Below are 24,817 nucleotides of genomic sequence, written 5' to 3'. Positions count from 1 at the left end.
CAGAGCTCAGATGTATTTCCCTGTTGGCTATATATTTGCCTTTTCTGAATGATGGAATGGAACCTTTTGAAATGATCTTCCAGCACTTGGAGTGGATCATCTAATAACTAGTGACATCAGATTGGATTAATTTGTTGTATTTTCTTGCTGGAGAAGGGGAGAAAAGAGATATTCAAAATATTTAAGGACTAGGTTGTAGCTCGAGGATGTAGCTCCTGACTGCCTCTCTCAGCCTGCCCTCCTGACACACTTGTGCACTCCGTTCTCCCCAGCCATGAAGAGCCACTTGCAGTTCCCCAAATCCCACGCTATTTCATGTTCATGCTGCTGCCTCTACCTGAAGTGCTTTTTCCTCCCTCTCCGTCAATCTACAAGTTGCTATTTGTCTTTCAGGTTTCAGGGGAGGGTATAGCTCAGTGGTAGCGTGTCTGCTTAGCAAGCGCAAGGTCCTGGGTTCAATCCCCAGTACCTCCATTAAAATAAATAAATAAACCTAATTGCCTCCCCCACCAAAGTAAATTTAGAAAATACAAATAAAGAGAAAAAATAATTTTAATTAAAAAGAAGTGTCTTTCAGAATTCAGTTCAGTTGTAGCTTCCTCTTTCTCAGAACTCCCTCCACCCCTTTCACCCCAATCCAACTAACTCTTTCCTCCTCTGTGCCTCTGCTGTACAATATACAGGTGCCCAGAACAGCAGCGCCAGTGACACTTCATTGTCCTTATTTGTGAGCTTGTGTGTCTCCTCCTACTAATATCTAAGGTCGCTGGAGGGCAGGAAACTTGTCTCCTGGCATTTTCTCTCCTACAGTTAGCCTAGTATTTGGCCCAGAGATAATATCTGCTTAATAAATATGTACCTATTTAATCAATTAGTTAAATTCCCTACTGTTTTCCCACAAAACTTCTGATCCTTCTGAACAGTTCTCATCTATAGCAGTGGTCTGTCGTAGAATTACCAACAATACTTGCTACATCTTCACATTTTAAAAATATACCCTAAGTGAAAGCCATTATAATAGAAGACTTACACTCTTACAGATGGTATTCTCAGACAAATTTTTGAAGGGGGTATCTATTCATTTGTGTGACAGTTGGACGTAAATTGTTTAAAATTAAGATTGAACATGTATGCGTGTAACCACCAACCAAATGTCCCTCCCAGTCCATACATATCCCCCTCTTCCCTAGCAATGGGTATTCATCTGGGTTCTCCAGGGAAAGGGAGCCAACAGCGGGGGAGAGGGAGATGGATAGATACGTAGATAGATATGTTCTAGGTGTTTCCAACAGGAGGCCCTAATGAAGGTTAAGGAGAGTCTTCCCATACAAAGACGCTTTTAACTGAGACCTGAAAGATAAAAAAAAAACAACAAAAAAAGCACTCTAGGAAAGGAAGACAAGGGACAGAACTTTGCAGACAAGTGCAAAGCCCTGAAACGCGAATGACGCCCTGAAGCAGCCCCACTTCGGCAGATCTCAGGGAGGCAAGGGGAGAATGGTACATGGTGAGGCTTGAGGGGTAGATGGAAGCCAGGCCATGGAGGGCCTTATGGATTATATGATGAACGTGGGGCCTGGTGTATTAAAGAGCTTTAAGTTCGTAGAGACAGAATCAGATAGAACTTTAACTTTTTTCTTTTGAAGTTGAATTTACAAACTGTAAACTGCACGGATCTCAAGTGCAAAAAATTTTTACATATGTTTTTGCTATGCGACAGTTACCCAGTCAAGCTATTTCCAGCACCTGGAAGGTTCTCTTCTTCCCAGTCAGGACCCACCCACTAAGGGTAGCCGCTGTTCTGCCTTCTATCACCAGGGATTCCTTATGGCTGTTTTTGAACTTTAGTAATGACAAAACCATGCCGGTGTGCTCCTTTCTGTCTGACTGCTTTCACCTACCCCGCAATCTGTGAGCTGGGTCCCTGTTGTCGCGTGTAGGGGAGTTCGTCCTATTTCCTTGCTCTGAAGTGTCCCGTTGTCTGAATATACCAGTTTATTTGCCCATTCAACTACTGATGGACTTGAGGATCACCTTTATTACTTTTCTAAACTATTGTGAATACAACTGCTGTGAGTAGTTGTGTTCATGTCTTGTGATGGATGCAAGCACTCATTTCTGTGGGAGACGTAACTTTGTGAAGGATCACTCTGCCTGTGAGGTGGAGGATGATTGGGGGAGGGGGAAAGTGCTTCTCCTCAGTCACCAACTCCCTGGGTGCATAGTCTTTTACCAGTTACCTTATTAGAGGAGCAAACCCATTCAGAATATTTTAAACATCACATCAATCAAAATATAGATTCAAAACCAGAAAGCAGATTTCCTTCTGGTTTCTGTCATTATTGTCATTGTTGTAGTTGTGATGGTTTACAGCCAGCTACAACTTAGAGCTGATAGTAATTGGAGGACGATATAGCATAACAAGTTTTGGCAACTTCTAGTTGGGTATTTCCCAATAAACAGAAACATTACTGTCATCATCAGACATTCCTGAAGCTCCCGCCTTCCACAATTGCTGGGGTGTGTGTGTGTGTGGTGGGATGTGTCTTGAGTGATGGGTGAATTAATTCTATGTTTTCTTTCAAATTCTTCCTAAATTAGTTTCCCAGAACCCTAGGTTCTTTGTAGCATTTCTGAACCATCTATGCTCTAAGGGCTAAACCAACACACAAATACTGCCTTCTCTAGATTAAGGCTTTTTGGTTTTGTTTTTTATCTGAATTGTGAATTTAGTTATGTATCTTAAAACTTTAAAGTAGCACATTTAGTTGTGTGTATATGTATATATATGTGTGTGTGCATGTGTGTGTATATATTTATGGATTGCCATTATAGAAAATAATATGATCAGGTGAAACTAGGAATTTTTTTGTAGAAAAATCTAAGAACTTTAGTCATAAATGTACTGTCTTTAGTACCATGGGAATAAAGGTACAGTAATATAGTAATAAAGAGACTGTGGTCTGAGTCCACCTTACCAAATCAGGCTTTTGAGCCACTATTTTGTGCTATAATTACACTCTAAGTAGGTTTTTCACCCTGTTCTGAATGTGCATCAGTTAATCTAACAGACATCTGTTGAGCACCTGCAACATACTAGATATTTTGCTACTAGGTAGTAGAGAGATGAAGATAGAGTCATTGATCAAAAACAATTTGTCGTCTGATGAAAGAATATAAATAAAGAAGTGAGCCAGTGATGGCCATGCCCTGTTAGGGCTTGGGCTAAATGGACAAGGTCTTAAATGTCCAGTCATTTTCACGCATTCGTGCATTTTTAAAGTACAGAACCAAAGAGCTAGCCCTGATGCACCGTCTCCTTATTTTAGATTTCTGGTGTATTCCTGTAAGAAACTCGAGTTGTTTATTTTTCATAGCAGTGGTTTCTTAATTGCCTCAGCTATCCTGGGATTTTTTTTTCCTATTCTCATTTTTCATGTCATGCTCAGACTTTATTACCTGGTAATAAGTTGCAAGAAATGAGAATTGAGTTATATTTAAATAAATATCAATCATTTGTGATATGTTTAATAGAAATTATAATGAATAAAATCAAGGCTTTACTTATTATGAAGTCATTATAGTCAACATCAGCAAATCCCAAAATTAATAATGAGACAATAAATCATTTATGATGCCAAAGAGATCAGGTAAACACAAACAGGATTGACCTTGTTAGAAACTTGGTATTTTCAGTATTTGTCAGAGACACTGATTTGGAAATAATTATAAATTCTTGGAAAATGGAAACTTTTTCCCCTGTAAAAATACCTATCATTTGGCAAACTACAGTGTCATTTTCTTTGAAAAGAATGTAGTGATTGATTATGCAGAGTGCTACCATGACAATGTAAACCAACCAAATAGCTGGAAAATTGTATGTCATCATATAGCGTCACATAGGCTTTTGTTGAGCACAGCCATTGGAATTAAACCATGGCATTACAGTCATTCCCTGCAGGGACTTCCTGTTACCCCATAACATTTACCTCCAGGGGATATTCCTATGTGCTTGCAGTCTCCCCTCCCCTCTGAATGTCATCAGCACCGTTCTAGTCACCAAAACCACCGGGATATAGACGACCAAACTGAATCCACCCAAAGAGATTTCAGAATGCAAAGATGTCTGCATCTAGCATCTTGCACATGTATGGCCTCCCTCCCGTTATTTACTTGTGTTAACAGAATTAGTAGTTTCTTTTATTAGTAGTATTGTCCTGAGGAGCCTGAGAAATTATAAATAACCAAGGGAAGGGGGAAACGGGAGGTGGTTTTGGAAAAGAACATCAGCCTTGCTTTTGAGAAGTTGGTAATCTAATCAGGAAGGTCGTTCCCCCCCCCCCCACACACACACCTACACACACCTGAGATGACCTGGAACATTGACACAAAATTCCCTAAGTCTGCAAGGACCAGTGCACCAGCTGAGTGATAAAAATCAGTAGACTAGAAGAGCCATTAAATTATCCTTGCTTACTAGGAGACTGGATTGAGTCATAAGAAAGGAAGGGGCCACCCAAACCTACCCCAGATTTGATTATCAATAGCGTAATTGGAAATAGAGCCAGGCTCTTTCTCTCAGTAATCTGAGCCATCTCCCTGAGCACATCTTCCCTGCAGTGTTTTAGATGTTAAACGGGCTTTGTTAGAATGGCCGAACTCCACTCTCCTTTATTAATTGCTGTCCACATGTTGTAGGATATCCTGTGTTCTTAATCAGAGGGGGATTTTAGATTCTTTTTAGCAGCATGGGGACATGTAGCTAAGCAGAATCAATTCCTGTCACTCACACACAAATGCAGAGGAGCAGGATTATGGAGCAGAGTGAAGCTGCAGTGCTTTGATCTTAAAATCGATACAGGAAAGGAAGTTGAACTTTGGGGATTCTATAGAGACTGTAATTTGGTTTCCTCTGAGTTTTGCCGAACAGAACATAACTGCTCCTTCCTTTCACCTTCTGATTACTTCACTTGGGGTAGCAGGGAAAGGGGAAGGAAAGAAGAAATCTCTACCACAAAATAATCCTGAAGAAGCATCACACGTAAACTCATAACTCAAGCTACTCCTCTGTTGTGTTGAGAAAAGTTGTACACTTTTATCCGTTGTTATCTTCAGAAAAAAAAAATTAACCAAAATTGTATCCCATAGTCTGTATGTAAACATAATAAAATGTCTTTGATTATTTCTTGGTTACTGTCAGACTTAAAAAATTTTCCAATGTTTACTATTATGGCTAAATCTACCATTGCTTATGTAACTCTAAATAAATACATATTCATCAAACCAGTTATTGACCAAAGGATTCCAAGCTTCTAAGTATGTGATTAATACTCACTCCAGTGTAATTGTGCTCCTTGTGAAAGAGTCATGAACTAGCGGTTTAAACAACTCTGTCTTTTCTTAATCAAAGATTGAGAACTGATTGAATATGCCTCTTTTCAGATACAGCACTGATTCGCTGCACAGGATTATCAGTCTCGAAGATAGGCTTATTGTTTTTTCCCTCGGATATTCCTTTCATTCAGTTTTCAAACCTATCTCAGTCTATTTGGATAGTGCTTCTACAGTGACAAAAACAGTAGGAAATACTATGATTCATGAGAAATGGTTTCTGAGGCAGAATGGTGTAGTTAAGAGAGCCAAGCCCAGAGTCCTGCTTTGTTTCTTTTTCTAAGCCTGCTTCCCCATCCTTACACTGGGATGATGAAGGGATTCAGCTAATAGGTAGGCGTGTAGAGAGGATTAAATGAGATAAAGCCTGGAGAGTACCTAACATTGTACTTTGCACTTGTAAGAATCCAGTAAGTGTTCATGATTATCACATGATTATATTATTATGTGAGTTTCAAGTGAGGTAACATATGCTGTGTATGTGAAAACATTCTACAAGCCGTAAGGCACAATACAAATGTTGGTTGTTATTCTTAATAGATTGATGGTTTTGAAACTTTTAAAACAAATCCTGGAAGGTGTTTTTTCATTTTTGTTTTTAATTCTTATTTTATATTGAAGTATAGTCTATTTGCAATGTTAGTTTCAGGTGTGCAGCAAAGTGATTCAGTTATATAAACACATACATACATTTTTTTTCAGATTCTTTTTCATTACAGATCATTACAAGAAACTGAATATGGTTCCCTGTGCTATACAGTAGGTCCTTGTTGTTTATCTACTTAATATATATAGTAATATGTAGATTAGGAGTTTGGAAGGCTTTTTCTTTATGCTGCCTGTATAGGTCCTTAATCTCAAAGTAAAATCCTGGGAGTGATAAATCAGGCTCGAACTGAATATTCATTTTCTTCTTAAAAGCCAGAGATATCTTGTGGATGCCAAGAATTCCATGAAATCAAGTGGAAAATCCCTGTCCTGTGTCCTTCCATAAGAAAACACCGTCTCAGGTCTTTGGAAGGTCAGCACTATGGAAGATACTTTTTTTTTTTTAATGAATATTTTTAAATGTCACATCCTTCCAGGAAAGCTGAAGTGTCTTAAATGTGCATTCTTTTAGGTTCTTCCTCGTCCTATATGTGACTTGAGTCAAAAAACTCATGGGTTTCTGAGTCTTCTCTCTTCATGTTCTTTTCCAGAGCACAATCATTGTAGAGAAGACAGTGCAAGACCTCTTGAACCTGATGCATGACTTGAGTGCCTACTCGGATCAGTTCCTCAACATGGTATGCGTGAAGCTCCAGGAGTACAAGGACACCTGCACTGTGGCCTACAGGTAGAGCTTCTGTTGGAAGCTAAGCAAAGTCAAGATCGTGTGGTGGTCGGTGATACTGTCTTCATAGCCTATCTTTCTGCCATCATGGAAAAGGATTTGTCAAGAGGCTTGACGAGAACATGTACCAAAGAAATAGTGTCCTAGACACATGTATAGTCATGCCAACAGAGGAAGTGGAAGGGACAAATGCCCTTAGGACTTCCATTGGGTAGTTTAGATGAAGTGTCAGCCTTGATTTTTCTGCAAGTCTAAAATCGTAAGATTTGTCTTCTTCAAGGAAATTCCACACCTTAATTAGTCCCTCTTGTGATTCTAAAAGATCTCTAAAGTAAAGCAATTTTGAACTCTTAATAACCCTTAATAATCTATAATAGGATTCCTTTTTAGTTTTTTACAAACGTCTTCCTCCTGATGTTTGATCCATAGCCTTCCTACTGTCATGAAAGGATGCTTACACCTGTTTTTAGCATCAGTGGAAATGAAAAATCATTGTTACGAACTTGAAAACCTTGAGTTTTTTCTCTGATTTCTTTTCTCTGAGTTCAAAAGTCTCTTTGAGCTTGTGGAAAAGATCATAGCATTTCTTGTAAGAAGCTAATAATAGGAGCAAATTATGGTCTGGTTGACAAGATCTGAAACGATTAGGGAAGGAAAGAATGTGTAATAAAATACTCGATTTTATGTGATATATAATTAAGAAGAGATAGGTACAGTCCAGCACATAATCAGGTACTACTTGTACAGTGCAGACTATTAAGAGCAGAAGGAATAAACCCAAAAGAGAGTGGTAGGCTGGTTGGAGTCGGGTAAAGATCTCACAGGTGAAATAAACAGGTGTTGGACCTTAGAAAAATGAACGGGATTTGGGGAGGTAAAAAGAAAACAGGCATTGCAGGGATGGAGAGGAAGCACCAACATAGTAGCCTGACATTCTGAGGGGAAGGTTTGAATGGAACAGAGTTCTTAGTAGAAGGTAGTAGGAAGTAATGTTGAGTAGGAAAAATAAGACCAAATAACAAAGAGTCTTAACACAGTTGACTTGGAATTTAGATGCTGAATAGTAGATGGTAAAGAGTCATTATAAGTAAGCCAGGAGGCAGCATCTGGGGAATATTGATGTGGCCAAGGAATACAACGTAGACTAATGCCTGACCTCTTTCACTCCAGCAATAAGTAATGTTTATCCACAATTACGTGAACCAAACAAAGAAAAGAAACCTGGCCATTTCATTGAAAAATGCATGCCCAATAATATTTCACTTTTTTTGTTCAGTGATTATTCATCAAAAATGATGATACACTTAGGTTAAAATCATACATATAACCAACAATTATGCTAAACTCAGTTGTGTACTAAGTGACAATTATAATGGCACTTCAAACAAAAAATAGGTTAAAATTTAATCTTTTGGTAAATAAAATTTTAATTAGGATTTTTAGACTTTAATTTGTACAAATTTTTTTTTGCAGAAAACCACAAATAGAGTAATAATAAAATACTTTCAAGCATAAAGATTTATTCCATTAGGCTCAAATTTGGTGAGGAAATGATAAAGAAATAATAATTCAGAGAGACAAATATCTAACTGTTAAAAAAGAGCTTATTTATGGATATTTTAAATGTATTATGGAGGATATCAAATCTCTATGGTATTGAGATTCCATTGGATATATTTAAATACTACTGATTTAAAATGTTAATATTTATAACGTGCCAAAATTATATATTTTGTAACCATTAAACTCATGCTAGAAAAAAAAAACTAAATTTCAACTTTAGAATTTGAGGAGAATATAGTTTTTCAGAATTCCTTTAAGAGATACACAAATGAAAAATTTAAAAGCCATTGCTTTGGGTTAGTTTTCTAAGGCTGGAATTTCTGGGCCACAGATTGTATTTTCACCTTTACAAAACCAGACTCTGAAGTGGCTGTACCAATGTCATGTTTCCCAAGTGAGAGTCCAACAACATTTTAAAAATTGACTTTTGTCTTTATTTTAACCTCCATTGAATTTTCAACTTTTTTTTAAGAAGCAAGGCATGTCTTCTTTTTCTTATATTTCATTATGCGTGACCAATAATTTTAACAAATAATGTTGGTGAATGTTAATTACAATGGAGATGTTATATACATAACCTGCCAAGATAAGGTAAAATTAGGATCCCACTGATGGTCATAGATATATTGTTGTTGTTCTAGTTATTTTAAAAGAAATCTTTTAAAAAGTTTGTATGGCTTGGCACCTTGTTTATTGCAGGTGAGCTTTTCCTCATCATTTATGATCCTGCCTCTCAACATGCCAAGCAATGGGAAGCTTCCTAAATTGACAAAGCAGAGTGGTCACTGTTGAACAGTGTCTTTTTTTGAAACGATAGTCCCCTATCCACAGGACATCGTTCCTTTTTTCTGGAGTGATGTGAAATCACTTTCATCCTTACACATGAAAAGCCCTCCAAATACATAAAGATGGCTATCATGGTCCATTTACTAGGTTTTTTTCCCTGCCCCTATACTTAACATTCGTGGGTTCTGATATGTCCTGGGCCTCAAACCATCCCAGTCTTCTTTCTCTATTACCCATAAGCCCAGCAGTGTCTGTCTTAAAAAAGGAGTCCTTCACTCTGAGCCCAGTGTCCCAGGTATGCTTTCATACTTCAGCAAAAGCACTGCCTTCCTTGTGCAGGACCCAGTGCAGAACATGGGGCTTCTTATTACATCCTTTTATTGTATTTGAGTGTGTGGGGATTGAGAAGTCCATCAGTCTCTGATTAAACCTTGAATGAGCTTACATTCTTGGTAGAGGGTAGAAAGGAAAATAGGGGACAAAGGAATCGGACCTGTATATCCACAGCACTCATTTATTACAGAAAATACAAAAAGACGGGTAATGACGACATGCTCTAAGGGGAAGTTACTTAAGGAGGACAGGGAAGGTTTGGTGAATGATACAGTCCAGGCCTTGCAAAGAATGAGGAGGATTTAAGCTTCAGGAGCTGAAAGGAATGAAGGAACCAGAGCAGTGTCAAGGAGGTGGGAAGAGTAGGAAGAGGAAAAACAAGTTGGGGTTTTGGAAAAGATGGCGAAGCCAAGATGGAGGGTCTTGAATGCCAGGATCAAGGAGCTTGGCTTTTTCAAATTAGAGAGTGAGGAGCCACTGAAGGTGACTCTACAGGGAGTACCAGGTGCAGACTGTGCTGTAGGGAGACCTTTCTGAGCTTTGTATAAGATGGATGGGAAAGAAAGGATGTCACATCGAGGTAGAAGGGAGGTGGGGGAAGTGGAGGTGAGGGGACAGATCAAGAGACATTAAAGATGTTAATGTGTGGGCATGGCCGCTGTTTGGCTGTTGAGGGGTAAGGAAATATAAGAAGAATTGCTAGTTGAAATTAGTCTTATCTGTTCTATGCTGTAGTTCTGGGATTTTTAAAAAAAACTTAAAATTCAAAATCTCATACTTACCCATTAATTTTAATGTTATTTTTGGCTCATCATTTCAGTCTATTGAGATACTTTTGAATCCTTACTCTGTCATCAAAAAATCATAGCTATTCCTGCAAATTCCATGTCATTCTTGGTTTTATAAGCAATCTTTTAGTTTCTTTGTGTGTGTCATTTTTTAAAATGTTCCTCAGGACAGGGCTGAATTGAGAGTTTTGGCAGCCTACTTCTCGAGACTTCCTTTGAGATTGACACCCATAGGTTACTCAGTGCTTCAGAGGTTCATGTGTTTTTCTGACAATGAACCCAGACTGTAGCCCCAGACTAGTCTCTGGGGCTTTAAATACCAGCTTTTTCACCTATTAGTTATGTGACCTTGAACTGTTCATCAGCCTTTCTGTGCTTTAGTTTTCTCATCTGCAAAAAGAAATAATAATAGTTCTTCCCTCATAGGCTTACTTTGAAAATGTCAACCTTTTAGAACTGTTTTTAGTGAAATAGACAGTCCCCCTCAGATGATTAGCTGCTTTTTTGACAATGGCAATGACAACAATGACAATTACCTTTACTACCATTCATGACCAGACCCCCCTATGTTTCATCACCCACCCTGTAAGAGACTTGGATTTCTTACCGGAGTCCTCCCAGTCCTAACCACGCAGCTACCCCTCCCTCATGTCTCCCCAGGGTGGACATGGACAAGCCAGCAAGACCAGCTGTTTGTTCAGGAATCCTCTTACCCCTTCCCTTCTAGGACCCATCGCTCCCTGCTCTGCTGAACGCTTTGTTAAGATCTCTCATCTTGGGCAACTTACAAATTACTGTTTGGAACAAAATCGCTTAACCTTGAGCCAGATTTACCGTTTCTTCATTCAAGATAATGAGTTACCCAGTTAGGAAAGAAACATAGTCACATGATTTGTTCATTGTGAGCTCTTTCTGGCTCCTAGTGAATACCACTTCCTAATTGTTCACAAACCATCACTAGCAATCTGTTTTAGAATTTTACCTATAATTCCCAACGCACCCGACTTCTGTAATTTACCTTCTTTTCTTCCAGGGGCCTTTGCTCGCAGGCATTTTCCCCTGTCTGGCAGGGTACTGCTAAGATTATCAGCAGTGGTTCTGTGATTCTGTGCTTTGTATTATTTCTGTGCCTCAAGGTTCTTGCTTCAATTTATTAAACCTGTCAGAATATTATTTAATTTCAGTAACTTTTGACACAGTTGATTACTCCATCCTTAATTTATTTACTAGGTTTCTGGAATTTCATTTATTTAACAGATTTATTGAGTACTTATACAAAAGTTTGTAGATACAACAGTGACGCAAACAGACAAAACCTTCATTGGGTTTACACTCTGTTAGAGATGGGAGGGAAGGGGTAGACAATAAATATAATAGGTAAACATGTAAAACATTTTAGAAGATGGTAGGTGCTGCAGGGAAAGATGGAGCAGGGTGAGTCTACTCTGGAGTACGGGAGAGGGAGGCTGCAGGCTTACACAGGGGGCCTCTGCAGGCCCCGTCAAGTTGAGGTCTGAGAAAATGCTGAAAGGAGCTTGGGGACTTAGATATCTGGAAAGGGTGCCCTGGCAAAGGGCAAAGGCTCTAAGCCAGGACTCTGCGGGACACGTCTCGGGAGCAGCAGGGAGGCCAGCGTGGTTGGGATAAAGTGGACCGAAAGGGTATTAAACAGATGTCCAAAAGGGACCATGTAGGGCCTTGTAGGCCACGGTAGGGTTGTTGAGTTCTACTCTAATTGAGATGGGGAGCCATTGCAGGAATTGTACCTGCGAGCAGCATGACCTAACTTATATTTTAGAATATAGGTATTGAGGCTAGGCTGTAGAGAGGCAAGGATGGAAGCAGGGAGACCGATCAGGGCCTGTGGCGGTGGTCCAGGTGAGAAATGAAGACAGCTCACACTGGTTGACGGCAGCCAGGTGGTGAGAACTGGTGGAACTCTGAATATATGGTTGACCCTGGAACTGCCCAGGTTTGAACTGCATGGGTCCACTAATACGCAGATTTTTTCAATAAATTTTTTTTTCATTTTGCACATCTTTAAATTAACTAAGTGTGGGGAAAAGTTTGTGCTTGAATAGAGATCGAATATGTGGGTTAAAAGAATTAGGAGTTGAGTCCTGATTCTGTCCAGCTTCCTGCCCTTGGGTGAGTCACTCAACAATTCTTTGTTCCTTTCCACGTACTTAGCAATTGCAGCACGTGGATCTTCAACTGCACAGGGGTTGATGCCCCTAACCCCCACATTGCTTAAGGGTCAACTGTATTTCAAAGAGACAGCCAACAGAATCCCCTACCTGCCAAATTGGGTGTAGAATGTGAGAGAAAGAAAGGTATCAAAAATGACTCAGGACTTTTTATTTGAATGATGAAAAGATGGAGTTGCCAGCTTTTGGGATGGAGGGCACTGCAGGTTTGAGGGCACGTAGATCACAGTTTAAATCTGGAGTGTCTCTTAGACACCCACATGGAGATACGGAGGAGGTAGTTGGGTATATGCATCAAAGGGAGAGACATCTGCCCTGGAGATATTATTTGCAGCCATTGACAATATAAATAGTATATTTAATGGTATTTAAAACCGCGGACTCAATGAAATCTCTATAGGAGTGATTTTAAATATGATAGAGGTATATGAACTTCAGGAAGTTTGCAGGATGAGGAGAACCAGCAAAGGAGATGGAGAAGCAACAATCAGTGAACTATGAGGAAGCTGAAGAGAAGGTGGTGTCCTGGAAACCAAGTAAAGGGATGGAGGGATCCCTGACCCAAATACTGGTATTTGGTCATCATTAGAACTGAGCATTGATCGATAAATTTAACAACGTGGAGGACATTGGTGACTGTCAGAAGAGCTGTTTCTCTGGAGTAATAGGAGTGAAACCTGGATTGATGTGGGCTTAAAAAAGAATCTGGGAGTAGAGAACTTGTATATATAGATGAAACTTTTACAGTGACTTGCTGCAAAAAGGAGCAGAGAAATGGGATAGTAGCTGGTGAATTGAGGTCACATGAAGGGTTTTTAAAATTGTTTTATGTGTTATTTTAAACAGAGATAAGTGCATGCTTATATTTGAAAAAATATTTAGGAGAAAGGGAAGATTTTGATGTAGGGGAGAAAGGGGCAAATTGCTGAAATTGTGTCTGGGGTGGGATGTCATGCAGTAGTAAGTGTAGTAGTTGGCTTTAGGCAGGAACTTGGATAGTTTTGTTCACCAGGCTCAGTCCTTCTTACAGGTATTGAGTTATTTCTCTGTCACTTCTATTTCATCATTTGGTCCAAACAGTGTAACTGTATCTGTGCTATACTGCGTTTTAGGGGGGGAATATAGCCATTGCTTTTGGTTCTTGATATATTGTGGTCATTGAGTATCTTGTTTCCTTTCCCCCAAGAGGCTATACCATCGAATTCTCTGGAATAATGCCCACTTATTGGTGCCCACTCTCAGATCATTCCTTCTACAGGGTAATATCTGTTGTAATCTACCACAGTTGCTGACTTACAGGTCTAGGATGAATTTATCTTAAGGTGGGGAAAAAGAATCCTACAAGCTTTGAAGAGGCTTAAACAAAATCATTTACGTGGTTGTTACACAGCAGCACAGGTGCACATAACGTGTAACCCTATGGTGCCTCAGGCTAGGGAGAAAATGTTTCCTTATTGTGTGAGTCTGAAGATGCAGAAGTGTCCTTACTTCGTCTCTTCCCACTTATTGCCCTCCCCCAGATTGGCACCTGCCGAGGAGTAATTAGGGCAGTCCTAATTTGGACAGCCAAATCCTGATTACAGTGAGAGGAAAAACAGGAAATGTTCTAGTTTGGCTGCCAACAAATGACTGTCTTAAATAGAAAGCCATATACAATTCAGATGATCCGAAATGATGTAACATTGGGGAAGGAGGAAGGGAGCGGGGAAACATTGCAATCTGATTCTTTCTCAGCAGATATCTTTTCCAGAACTGATCCAATCCATAAGCTCACAATGCCCTCTGCTGAGAGCTGGCATGTTTTCTAAGTTTACCGTGAGAACCGGAGCATCCACTGGGAGTTTAGAGATCGGAGGAAAGGTCAAAAACATCCCACCTTTCTCTGAGCATGTCACTCTGGAGAGAAAGCCTGTGCTATACAATGATGTCATGTTACATGCTTGGGATAAAGAGAGGTTTCCTAAAAGGGAAATGAAGACTCGAAGTCTTTTTCTTAATTAGTCACGCCCCTTAGGGCTTCAAGGAAAACGCAGCTGGGAATTGAATTCTCTGCTGCTCCTCCTTAGCCATCAGGCAGTCGGTCTATTAGTCTGCTCCTTCCTGAGTGCGTCACTCCCTTTGTCGTCCTTTTTGTCCTGAGGTACAACCAGCAGTTTATGTGTCCCTAAATAGTCATTTTAAGTTGGCAAATCACAGCATTTCAAAGATTCTGTCTGTTCCAAGTTAGTATCAGTTCATTAATCAAATTTTTTTTTGACCTTCCTGCATTGTGTTGGGCCTACTAGAAAATACCAATAAAACATCTTCTAATCTTCGAGGCTCAATTGACTTAACATACAAGCAAATTTTATTAGGAAAAGGTGTCACCATCTTCAGGGCCCCCCTTTCACCACTTCCCCATTGAGGCCTGAGAACTCATGCCAGAGCCTGAAGGAAGAGGGGTGTGGGGTGAACTTACGATTACCAAGGGCAGAAACCAGGTCTGCCCCAGGGCTGGACACCTGTGAGCCCTCAGGATGTTCATCCAAAGAAGGAGGAAACTCCTGACAGACCAGAGAGGTTGAACAAGCAGTTGGGCTACATGGATGGACAAGATGTGTTGAGGGGAGAGAAATGAAAATGCCTGTAGTTGGGTAAGAATGAACAGAAAAGTTCTGTGTTTTTTTTTTTTAAACTTCCCATGCTAAGTAAAGGAGTACCATAGGTTTTGGTGAGGAGGATGGCTTACCTCCTCCATGAGCAAAGTGGTGTTTTAAGAAGCCCTCAGTGGCCCCATTGTGCTAATAACAATCACTGGACCCCATGGGCTGTGATGGCTTATGACCCTCTTCAGGTTTCCTGTGTAGACAGAGGCCCAGTTCCTGCAGGAATGAGAGTCTAGTTGAGCTAGCCTTGCTGCCTTTGAACCTCAGAAGAGCCAAAGGCATGTGCCAGGGAAACCCTATGCAAGCTCCACGCCAGCCTGTCTTCTGGTTTGCCTCTTGACACTGTGTATGTCTTCCACCCTCTTGGCTTACCTACCAGTGATACATTCATTTTTATTAAATATGAAAGAGATAACAAAAGAAAATCTATAAAAATATGTACGGTATCTAGTTCATAGGGAGCACTCAGCAAATGGGAGCTTTTATAATTTATTATGCTTGACTCTGTTTTGATATTTATCCCACTGTACTGCTATTTAAATTTTTTATTACATACTGCTTGATCAGTTACCGGTTTCCACGTCTTCCTCAAAAATACTATTTTTCAATTGTGATTCACAGCAAGAGTTATTAGGGGAGATTTCAAAATACACAAATCCATTTCCCACATTAGGTCCACTGAGCAATAGGTCTGGGCAAAAATAGTTGAAAATGTCCCCAAAGTGATTCTTCTGTGTATTACTGATCTGAACTCAGGCTTTAGAAGGAAGTTACTGTATCTTCTTCCGCATGATTGTTCCAGTGTTTAACATGATATCTGCATATTGGCCTTTCCCTCATGTTTGTTAATCAAGTGAATAACTTTACTTTTCTAGTTCACCTCAGCTGCCTTCCTGCCAAATAGAGAAGCTGCCCACCCAGCCAGGCATCCCACAGATTCCTGACTCAGTCTACCATGATAAGCTAGGAGTCTGTTGCAGTCTCTCTGGTGCAAAGTAATGAGGACCTGGACTGGACTGGACATACACACTCAGGAAAGCACTGAGTCATTGTACAAGGGACTTTCAGTCATCAGCTCATCCCATCACTCACAACACCTCTGAAGATTAGATTCTCCCAGCCTTACCAACAAGAAAGCAGAGGTCCAGAAAGGTTCATACTGTGGCTAAGGTCACAGAGTGTGCAAGTGATAGTATGTGCGTTAAAAGCGAAGTCTAATTCTAAAGCCCAAAGAAGAGATAAGGAAATTAAAGAGGAAATGGGAAACTCAAAAAAGGTTTCAAATAGTTCAGAGAGACGTTGTAATAGGAGCAGACTCCAGAACAGTCAGGGTGGGCTCAGTTCAGTCTCCCTCATCAGCCACTTGATATGGCAAGTTCCTTAATCTTTGTACCTTTGTACATCATCTCTGAAATTGGAATGATAACAGTGCCTACCACACAGGGTTGTTAGCAGGACTGAAAGAGTTAGTGTATGTAATGTGCTTAGAAGAATGCCTAGTTCATGGTAAATACTACAGAAGTCTCAGCCAGTGTTGTTATTATTCATTGTTGATTCTATTGGTGATGTTCTGGTCATTATTTATTTTTAAATTCATTGATAATATTGTTGTTATTTGCTAGAAAGATTGCAGAAGGGATATTTTTATGCCCTCTGTTCTATCCCTGGTGTTTCGTGCTTCACCAGTATCAATTATTCATTCATTCAGCCCTTATCCATTCAATAATTACTTATTAAGCACTCCTGGGGCCCATCATTATTCTAGAGCTAAGGGTACAGAAGTGAATAAACTAAGCAGAGTCCTGCCTTAATAGATTTTCTACTCACTCATGGAGGGACTTAGAAAATAATCAAGTAACAAAATAAATTTCTCAGAAGTAACAGAAAAAGATTCAGGCCAGCATCAGAAATGACCTCACTGTAGGCATGATGTTTGTGGTCAATTGTCAAGGACAAAGAGGAGCCACTTGGAGATATGGGGAAGAGAATCCTAGGCAGAATGTGGAGCAGATTAGTGTGACCAGAACAGAGGGAGCGAAGAGACTGAATACTGAGTGAGGTTAGGCAGGTGCAGGGCTCGGGTCATTTGGGTTATTTCTGGCTACACAGTGGAATCACTTGAGAGCTTAAAGAATACCCATGCGGAGCCTCACTTCAGCATGTGAAATTGATAGATTTGTAAAAACACTTCCCAAGAGTTTTAATGTGAAGTCAGGATTAAGGACCATTGATGAAGGATCTCAAGGTCAGGGAATTTGAGTTTTAATCTAAACGAAATGGAAAGATGTTAATTTAGGGTTGAAACCAGGAGTTATCCAGTCTGATAACTTTTTATAAAGATCTTAAGGATATTCATATTTAAATCTGTTTATCATAAAAAATCTGAATATTGACAGTTGAGACAGATTTTATATTCTTGGTCCACTATGTTGCGATATATTTATTTTCTTCTTGGTTTTTTATATATCAAACAGTTACAACCCTCCATATGAGAACTTGTCCATTTAAAGGTTGTTACTAAATTATCTCCAAGAGTTACTTGTATAAGCTCTCAGATTCCGAGTCCTTTCCCTGGGTTCTCTTGGATTGTTTTTCTCATCAACCATCTCCAGAGTCATCAGGTGTTTCATAAGTTGTGATTCCAAGGTAGGGATTCACACCGTCCTAAAGCTCTCTGACCAGCGTTGAGTGTGATGTAAAAGACAATCCACTATTTCTCTGCTCTTTTCCTTTTTGTTCTGCTTCATCTTATTTCTAGAGACGTTTTAGGTTTGCCTTTGCCTTTATGTTTGTTTTGTTTTCATCAGCAGCGTAGCACCAGCTCTTATTTCTGCATCCCTCATTGTCACAATCACTGTGTTGCTGGACGTTGCACTGCAGTTTGCCTTGCTACAGGTCCAGTCATCCACGGTCAGAAATGGACTACAGTGGCTTAATTTGGAGCAGCCTTGTCTGGGGTTCATTTGCCTAGCTTGGCGCCTAGTTTTTGAAGTGTGTGAAAGATTCATTCTGTGAAAGAGTAAACATCATGGCCAGGCTGTCACCAAACAGTTGAATCCAATTAGCCCCACCTGCCCCTGGTTGTTTACCTAATGAAAGATTCAGCACCCCAGCTGTGTCCAGGGACCAGGCGCACTTGCGCTTCCCAACTGTGCAAGAGGGGAAGCAGTGCGCATCAGGGCCAGTCGACACCAGCAGATGTTTTCGGAATGAAATTCACTTGGCTGTGTCTAGATGGTGGACTCTTCCCATGGCAGCCTCATCACCTGTTCCAAGAGGTATACCTGTTTTCCTCTTCCTCCTGGGAACAGGTACAAATAGTTACACAGATGGCTCTGCCTGTGGCCCACTGAGCTGTGAATTAATTAGTAGCTTATGGTTCCGGCAGTGATGATTAACCCTACTCCTCTTGTGGAATAATTGTTGTAGATTCAGTTCTCCTTTTTTTGAGGCTATTTGGATATATCCTGGAATTGTTAACCCACATAATCCAGTTTATCACAAAATTATAAACTAATAAATGCAGTCCATCAGGATGGGATCTTTGCCATTTGAATGGAAAATTCCCTTTCAGTAATTGTATGTTGTTAATCAATGTTAATATTTCAAATTAGAATATTTGGAATTGCTTTTGGGATTGCTGTTCATTACAATATGAATTAATAATTCATTGTTGAGGGCAGCATATAGGTGGCATGCTAGTTAATTTAGATTACTGTTTTTAGTAAGATAGGATCTATGAATATTAGTGAAGGCAGTAATGTAATACCATATTATTGAATTATACCAGTCTTTAAAGAAATGTAAGTAAATAATGTTAGTACCTTTAACATAGTATCCCACTAAGCAGTTTTTTTTTTTAATTGTAGCCAGTGCTAAAAATTCTAGATCCCCAAAATGTACAATACCATCTCACACCTACAGATCCAAACTGTTTCCTGAACCCTGGGGCAGATGTGGGCCAGCATGGATGGCTCAGTGATTTAGAGGGTGGAAAACTGATTTGAGCTTTTAATTCTGTGGGGCAGAATTTGACTTGTAGTGTAGGCATAAAAGGAACTGAACCACTTAGCCAAAGTTCTTTCTAGATATGGACACTGAAATTTTAATTTTGTATAATTGCCACATGTCACAAGATAGTGGTCTTTTGATTTAAAAAAAAACATTAAAAAGTGTTAACACTATTCATAGCTTACAACACATACAAAAGAGCAGATTTGACCAACAGGCTGTAGTTTGCCCAACTCATTATAGAGGACAAAGCCCTAATTATGAGGTTATAAACAATAAGTACAAAAGGAGGGTTTTTATTCATTTGCTTTCCAAGAGGGAAGATGACTGTAGGCTGACATAGTCAACAAATTCTTCACAGAGAAAGTGAGGGAGACTTTCCAGTAGTAGACCACCTCTGAGTAAGTGACGTAGAAGGGAAGACTTGTCAGTAAGCACTCCTTGGTTCATTTGTTTTGTGAGTCAGGATTTTTTTATGTTGGACTTTTTTTTTTCTTTCAGAGAGGAACACACTTGTATTCATTATTCTGATTTGTGTTAAATTCAGAGAGGCATGGTGAGAGCATGGCAAAGTAATCTGTAATTTGATCAAAATGCCAAATGGCTTGATCGCTCACCTAAGTCATTCAGTGCAAGAGTAGTAGTAAAGGAAAGCCATTAACATCGTTGTCTAGACTCCTAAAACTGAAGGGGGCTTGTTTTTATGTCCAGTTCAGTTTTTATATACTTTCCAAATACCAGGTACTGTGCTGGACACTGGGGGCACAGAAATTAATGAGAAATCAATTCTGTCCTCAGAGAACCCATCATACAGTTTGGGATGCCAACTTGTAAAGAAGTGGGGTAGGACCAATGAGAGCAGAGGTACGTCTCAGGCAGCGGCTCGCACCCTTGAGTGCACATCAGAATCACCTGTGGAACTTTTTTAAAGTTCTGATGCTTGGGTCCCAACCCCAGAGATTTTGATTTACTAGGTCTTAGATGTGGCTTGGGAACCTAGTTGTTTTGTTTTGTTTTTAAAGCGCTGCAGGTTTAGTCAGAGTTGAAAACCTTGGGTAAAGGGTGATAAAGCACGAAAGAGAGGACTCAGCTGACCCAGGGGAAGAGCTGAGGTGATGTTTGAGCGCTAGAGGCAAACAAGATGAGAAAAGGCCCTCTAGGCAGAGATAATACACACAAACAGGAAACTGTTTATCCCACTCAGAAAACGCTAGATGACTCATTATGGACAGGGTTTTCAGCCAACACAGGCAGGGGTTGGGCTGGGAGTAGTAAACGGAGACAAAAGAGGGAAATAATAGCAGGAGATGAAGATGATAAGGTAGATGTTCATGCCTTGCTAGGTTTGGAGTTGGCTTAGAATGAAGAATCAGTGAAGACTTCTAAGAAGGAGAAAACATGATTACATTTGTACAGTCTTAGGAAAATAATTCTTCCAACTAATGTGGTGAGTTGGACTGATGGTTTTAAAGCTCCAGGCAAGACACCCAGTTACAAGGTTACTGCTAAGTCCAAGTGAGACGTGATGAGGGTCTAAATATAGGTTAAGGGCAATGAACCTGGACAGGAAACAACAGATTAATGAGATACTAAGCAGATGGAATTAGTGGGATGTGGTGTCTGTGGGTGATGAGGATGACTTCTTAAAGGCCCTACTTCTTACCACTGTCACACTGGTGGTAGCATTCTAACATGTGAATTTTGGAGGGGCACAACACTGAGACCATAGTAGAGGTGAAGACCCAAGAGGAGCTAGCATTTTAACGCCTCCATGGCCAGGAACTTTATCTGTGCAGAAGTTATGCATGGATTTTTCCTCTTTCGAATGAAATGGCAAAAACTCTGTGCTTGGAAATGAGCCACCGTACTTGGAGTAGAGAAAGTGGCCCCTAACAAAAATCAGACTCTTACACGTGTGACATATGCAACTGAGTACCTCAATTTGTACCAACCATGTATGGAGAGAATGTTTTAAGCCAAAAAAAAAAGGAAGTAAAAAAAGTCTTCAAAACTTATTTGGAACTAGAGAAACCTATAAGATCCAGGAGAGGCAAATACAACCCATCTAATAGTGACATCTCTGAAACTCAGGGCAGATGTGGCTTCCTGCAAAGGACCAGCCCCATTGAGGTTGAGCTTGTAGACCAGAAGAGCAAACCACATGAGAAAACTCACCGTCATGAGAAAAGAAGGAAAATGTAATAGGACATTTGACATCCAAAGTAGTACCAAAAAAATAGAGAGCCACATGAAAAGAACTTTAAAATTGCTGATTTTAAAATATTCAAAGAAATAAAGGAAGGAATAGAATCCATAATACAAGTTCAGGGCATTTTGGAAGAGGAAGCCAGTGGGTTTCTGAAAAAGCTAAATAGAAAATCTAGAAGTGAAAATTATAGTCATTGAAAAATTTGTAAGAAAGAGGAGGTGGATTAAATCATAGAGTGGATCCTGGAGAGAGACTTCATGAATTGAAGAAGTGAATGAGAGGTGAGAAATTGAAGTCAATGTGTGAAGGTCACACTCAATTTATGAGTGTCTGTGAAGGAGAGTGAGGAGCTTTCCTAGAGAGAAATCCTAAATCAAGGAAGAGATTTACTCATTCATTCACTTAAAAAAATGGCACATGGAGCTGGGGACTATATTGGGAGAGAACAGATACACAGGAAAGGGAGGGGGTAACTGCAGAGAGAGAGGGTCTTCTAGATCCTAGGTAGAGGGATTACTGAAAGTGAATGAGGGGGAAACAGATTTGAACATACTTCTGTGGAAGGTTTGAAAGTATGGAACTGGGTCCCCTCCTTTCTTTGGCAGATGGGAAGAATATGGGGGATAAGCAATGAGGAGATAAAGAAAAGGTAAAGGTTTAAAAAAATAGCCGTAGGGGGAATGGGAGAGGAAGTTGATCAGAGACAGGTAAAAAGAGCGCCAGAGAATGCTGAGGGCTCTCTGGTGTGGAGTAGCGTAGGGTGAAATGGTACCATTCTAAAAGACTGTATTTAGCATCCCACATTTAAATGTGTAAAAATTATATTGTGGGATTAATCCATAAATATTGCAGAAAAGATGCAGGAAAATAATAAGGAAAAAACAGGAAGAGAAGGTACCAGTGAGAGGAATTTGAGAGATCCCAAGGAAAAAGGTTCTGTCTAATTTTTGTATCACCGACCATAGTTACTGTTAGAAAACTTTTGCTTGTAGTGAGTTGGAGGAATTCTAGAAATCAGCTATGGTTCTTTTATTTATTCTAGCTTATTTTCAGAGAACTAGGGCACTATTGCCCCCTCCAACATGAAGTCATGTTACCCCAAGTCATGTTGTCCTGAGTCAAGGTTAAAGCTTCAATAGCTTTTTGTCTACAAACATTAATTGTCTCTTGGGTAAAGGGGATTTTGTCCCACATCCAAGCTTATACACCATACATTTATTATGTATTTAGAGGTGTATCACGGTCTCCAGTATAACCCTTCCACCAGTGTAAGTTCCTGCCTCTGATCGAGGGAGAAACTCCCTATGGTCTTGGTCAACTTCAGAGGGCTGGCCAGCTTATTAGCAATCCCTTCATAAATAAGTGTCATTCTGTCACCTAGAATTGCTGATGAGGATTTTTAGACTGTTGAAATTAGTTATAGTGACAGAATTGTTGAACAGAAAGGGAAGCTTTTTAATTAGGTTGAAATCGAACATTTATGATGAATTTACAGGTACATTCTGGTAAGAGAAGTGTTAATAGCTCACCCATGGGACCTATTAAAGGACTTGAAGCCTGTCATTCTGGGTCACTAGTCAAAGCCCACTGGAGAGAGCAATAATCAAAGACTTTTTCTGCCTGACACTAGGGCAGAAGGCTTCTCTATGATGGTAGATGTGCTGTGACTTAGAGGGGGGTCCATGGTTCAAAAAAACACCTTCAAGTAGAGCTAATTGGTCATTTAAACCAAGAAGTCAGAGAACAGAGTTTTGTAACACTTCCATCACCTTTCGAGTATCGTTTATTTTGTTATTTAATTGCAGTCTCTGATATGGTTAACTCACTTTTTATTTGTTCAACATCTTTCTTGAAAGAGTCCCCCACTCCCAAACCTACCATAAACTTTTATTTATCCTAAGGGATTAACTATGAAAAGGGAATTAGTTAGTACTATTAGTTTTTTAATTACTCAACAATGAAGAACCTAAGAATGGAATCTGGAAATGATGTTTCCCACAAAAGTGAGCTATTAATGGATGCCATGCCTCCAGTTACTAGATAATGGGTTATGTTAATAAGAGAGATGGATGTGGTATCTTTTTTCCCATGGCAGAAGTAGATTAAAAAAATACTAACGGCAAGGAGGGGTATAGCTCAGGTGGTAGCATGCGTACTTAGCATGTATGAGGTTCTGGGTTCAAACCCCAGTACCTTGAATGAATGAATGGATGGATGAAAAAAATGCCAGCTGGAAACCAAGCAGTGTCCTGAAGTGTCTCTTTTCTGTTGGTCCTTTTAGGGGCATTGTCCAGTCCGAAGAAAAACTTGTCATCAGTGCATCTTGGGCAAAAGATGATGATATTAGCAGGCTTCTGAAATCTCTACCAAACTGGATGAATATGGCTCAACCCAAACAGCTGAGGCCAAAGAGAGAAGAGGAAGAAGATTTCATAAGGTAAAGGGTCAATTTTCTAAGTTGTACTAAACATGGGAAGGAAAAACATCTGTTTAGCTCATTACTTCTTACATGAAATTTTGATCAATTCTAAATATCAAACAGCAATGACCTGAACTTAGTCAAGTCTGTTTTTATTGTACCACACCTCATGTCCCATGCAAGTGTGGCTTGTACTCAAAACTCTAGAAGGAAGGGATTGATATGAATCAAATTTGGGATATTGCTAAATCAAGTTAAAATATCTTTTAATTTCTACATCATTCTCCCCTCTTAAGGGAAACATAATTTACTCATTAATTCATTTATTTATTCACCATTTGTATGGACCTTGTTATGTGCCATACCTGGGAAACATGAGAATTAATAATACTAAGTTCCTGCCCGTAAGTATGTTACAGTGTTCTTAGCCTGTTCTTTAGTTCATAGAATTGTTGGTGGAACTTTCTAGAAATACAAGCGTACTCCCCATGTTTGTTCATATACAGTGTAATATCTCCAGTTGTTTTCTGCTTATTTTGACAAAAGTAAGGTCTCTCTTTCAACTTCATCACTCAGCATTTACCTTTGTACAGTTTAAATTATTTACTGGGCCATGAAGATGTGACTCAATTTGATGAAGCTACTCATTTTCACGTGGCTGGCTTGCCACAGTGAAATATTTTTACCTCTGTCATTTTAAAGCTGTGTATAATGAGGGGAAAATTGAAAATAATATTTTGTCCCATCAAAATTAGGTTTATTTTTACTGGGTTTTGCCTACCCAAATGAATGAATAAATAGTGGGGGGAAAAAAGAGTAAAAGTACTTTAAAGAAGCAAAGACCAGAAAAAAGAATTAAAGAGGTAGTGGCCAATATTTTACTTTAATTCATCATAGAACTCTGGGCTCATCTCTTTCTCCAAATGTGGGTTGCAACTTAGATAAACAGATCTTTACCCTTCACAAAGTTAACCATATTCATACACTATAGTGCCACATTTTTACCAACATTTTACTATGAAAAATTGCTATAGTGCCATTTAAAACTTTCTCAAATCATGAGACTCAAAAGCTAACCTGTAATTTAACCTAAAGCTTTCCTATTTATGTTTTCTTCCTTATTAGTCACATT

At 39.5% G+C, this 24,817-nt stretch overlaps 1 protein-coding gene across 1 annotated transcript in view; it reads left to right on the top strand.

Annotated features, from left to right (window-relative positions):
• EXOC4 (exocyst complex component 4) overlaps positions 1–24,817 on the top strand; it is a 685,089-nt gene that overhangs the window by 528,276 nt on the left and 131,996 nt on the right. The window contains exons 12-13 of the mRNA XM_006216779.4: positions 6,591–6,727; positions 23,548–23,703. Of these exons, the coding sequence (XP_006216841.1) occupies positions 6,591–6,727; positions 23,548–23,703 (293 nt within the window). The remainder of the gene's footprint in view (positions 1–6,590; positions 6,728–23,547; positions 23,704–24,817) is intronic.

The sequence above is a fragment of the Vicugna pacos genome, chromosome 7 (assembly GCF_048564905.1).
Source record: "Vicugna pacos chromosome 7, VicPac4, whole genome shotgun sequence".
Classification (NCBI taxonomy): Eukaryota; Metazoa; Chordata; class Mammalia; order Artiodactyla; family Camelidae; genus Vicugna; species Vicugna pacos.
This window is presented reverse-complemented; position numbering and strand designations above follow the sequence as displayed.